The sequence below is a fragment of the Seriola lalandi genome, unplaced genomic scaffold (genome assembly GCF_002814215.2).
Source record: "Seriola lalandi dorsalis isolate HSWRI2012SDOR001 ecotype SW California unplaced genomic scaffold, Sedor1 jcf7180001974710, whole genome shotgun sequence".
NCBI classification, from domain to species: domain Eukaryota; kingdom Metazoa; phylum Chordata; class Actinopteri; order Carangiformes; family Carangidae; genus Seriola; species Seriola lalandi.
The window spans coordinates 1-2,084 of record NW_019445376.1 but is presented as its reverse complement, the minus strand read 5'-3'; the positions used below and the strand labels follow the sequence as shown (position 1 = coordinate 2,084).

Below are 2,084 nucleotides of genomic sequence, written 5' to 3'. Positions count from 1 at the left end.
CAATGTGTTAATTAGGGACAGCAGCCAACATGTGTGTTACTTTACACCAAATGTTAAGAAAATGTTCTCACACAACAAAGCAACATAGAAAAGTGTTTTGTCCCAAAATATACAAAGAAAATGTAAAATCATCTTCAAGAGTGCCTATATTGATAGTTCCAGGTAAAAGTACAATTACAATAAAAGAAATACATTACAAAATAGGAGGTTGTCAATTGTTGGAAATCTTATGATAGCACAACAATTATGATTTTTCTACCTAAAGTTAGCAGCAGTGCTTTGAATAAATACACCATCACTTAAAAAAATAATTAATGTGTGTGTGGGCAAAGATGCATTATTCTAATTTCAGGCAAAACTGGGCTCCATGCTGTTCTGACCAGTGTTGGTTCTATCTAAGGCAATCAATTTCATCTATAGTTGAATATTGTGTGTGTGTGTGTGTGTGTGGTGGCTAAAACAGGAAATGCAACTGTCAGGATTATCACCATAATCAGTGTATCCATATCCTCAGGGACCCTGAGCAGGCAGAGTATTTTTTTATGACACAAACATGAAGTAATAAAATATAAAATGATCCGCAAAAGGAAAAGGTATAACCATACATTAAAAATTCTTATGAAGTTCTTCATGCCTTGTACTTCTCCTTCCCTGTTTCACTAATGACGCAGATATGCTGAAACAGAAAACGATCCATGAGTATTGCTGCATACTGTTGATTTACATTTGTTTAGATGGTCTTAGCCTGGTTAGACCTAACATGAACACACAGACACAAACTGTACAAATTCTAATAACCATGGATTTATAAGCTTCTTTACTCCTTTTGCTTCTTTATCCATCACAAATACTTACATTTAGATCTCTGAAGTACTCGTTGTAGTCTAGCGCGTATCCCACCACAAATTTGTCGGGGACCTCGAATCCCACAACTGCAAAGAAAATAGGCAAATTATTGACTATTGTATAATCTTTGTGGTGGTAAACTAATGACAATGAAATGAGCAAAAGCCTCATTCAAAAGCACCAATATACAGTGTAACATATAGTATATTCCACTAACTATAAAATTTAACAAAAACACATTTATTGACTTAAACTTACAGTCTGGTCGGTAGCCCACACTTCTTGGTGTTCTTTTCACCAACAAACTGTGGACACAAACCAGGTTGATTATTTACCTTTATACTTTATGGCTGCATGAAATGAGGCAGCTGATTGCAGTTATGAAGTATTCAGAAAAAAAAACATGATCACATGATTCCTCTTGTTTCACAAAATACAGTAGTCTTTATTTGACAGGAAGTTGTTAAGAGATTTAATTACCTTGCTACTTTAACCATTTTGGGATTGTACTGTTTGAGGAGCTGCAGTAATGTCTTCATCGTCTTCCCTGTGTCAATTATATCCTTGAAACCCAGTGTGAGAGAAGTGCATGTTAGTAGTCTTGCAATTCAAAACTTCCTACTTTAATACAGAAGAAAAAAACAGTACATACCTCCACGATCAAGACATTCTGTATAAAGAGACAAGAAATATTGTTATTCTGGTGAAAAACATGGACTGAACACATTTCATCTATATATGTGATTAAACAATGGCAGTGGTAGGGAGTGGAACACAGGGGATTTCTGCCAAATGCCCAACATAGAGTTATTAGCAGCTGACTATAGAAACTATATATACTAGATTAGAGCATTGGATTTGCTTGAGTGTAGCATAGCTATCGTCATTATTAATCACCATCATAATTTTTTGATAATTCTAATTAACAAAGTTGTTTCCAAATTATTAATCAGTTCATTTAAAATGTCTGTTCATGTTGGAAATAGTGGCAACGTTAGACAGAATGGAAAACAAGAGCAGTAAAACGTGTTTCTTGTTTCAAGTTCATTAATTTTAAGTTAATATTATTATTAGTAATATTCAGTCAGAGTGTCAACAAGGATTGTTTTAGTCATAATAATGCTGCCCTCCATACTTCTCACCTTTCCCGTCAATGTAGACAAGTCATCTCCACCAATAACTTTGATTTCACCTGTCGACTGGTCATTCTGTAAAGACAAGCATGTGAGGACGACAAG

At 34.6% G+C, this 2,084-nt stretch overlaps 1 protein-coding gene across 1 annotated transcript; it reads right to left on the bottom strand.

Annotated features, from left to right (window-relative positions):
• Positions 1–491: 491 nt before the first annotated feature.
• Positions 492–2,078, bottom strand: LOC111654517 (hypoxanthine-guanine phosphoribosyltransferase-like). The gene is made up of 6 exons (XM_023405575.2): positions 1,989–2,078; positions 1,499–1,516; positions 1,327–1,409; positions 1,105–1,151; positions 856–932; positions 492–676 (listed from the first exon to the last, which is right to left on the bottom strand). Exons 3-6 carry the CDS (start codon positions 1,383–1,385, stop codon positions 629–631), a joined length of 231 nt encoding a protein of 76 aa, XP_023261343.2. The 5' UTR covers positions 1,386–1,409; positions 1,499–1,516; positions 1,989–2,078; the 3' UTR covers positions 492–628.
• Between the last annotated feature and the right edge of the window lie 6 nt (positions 2,079–2,084).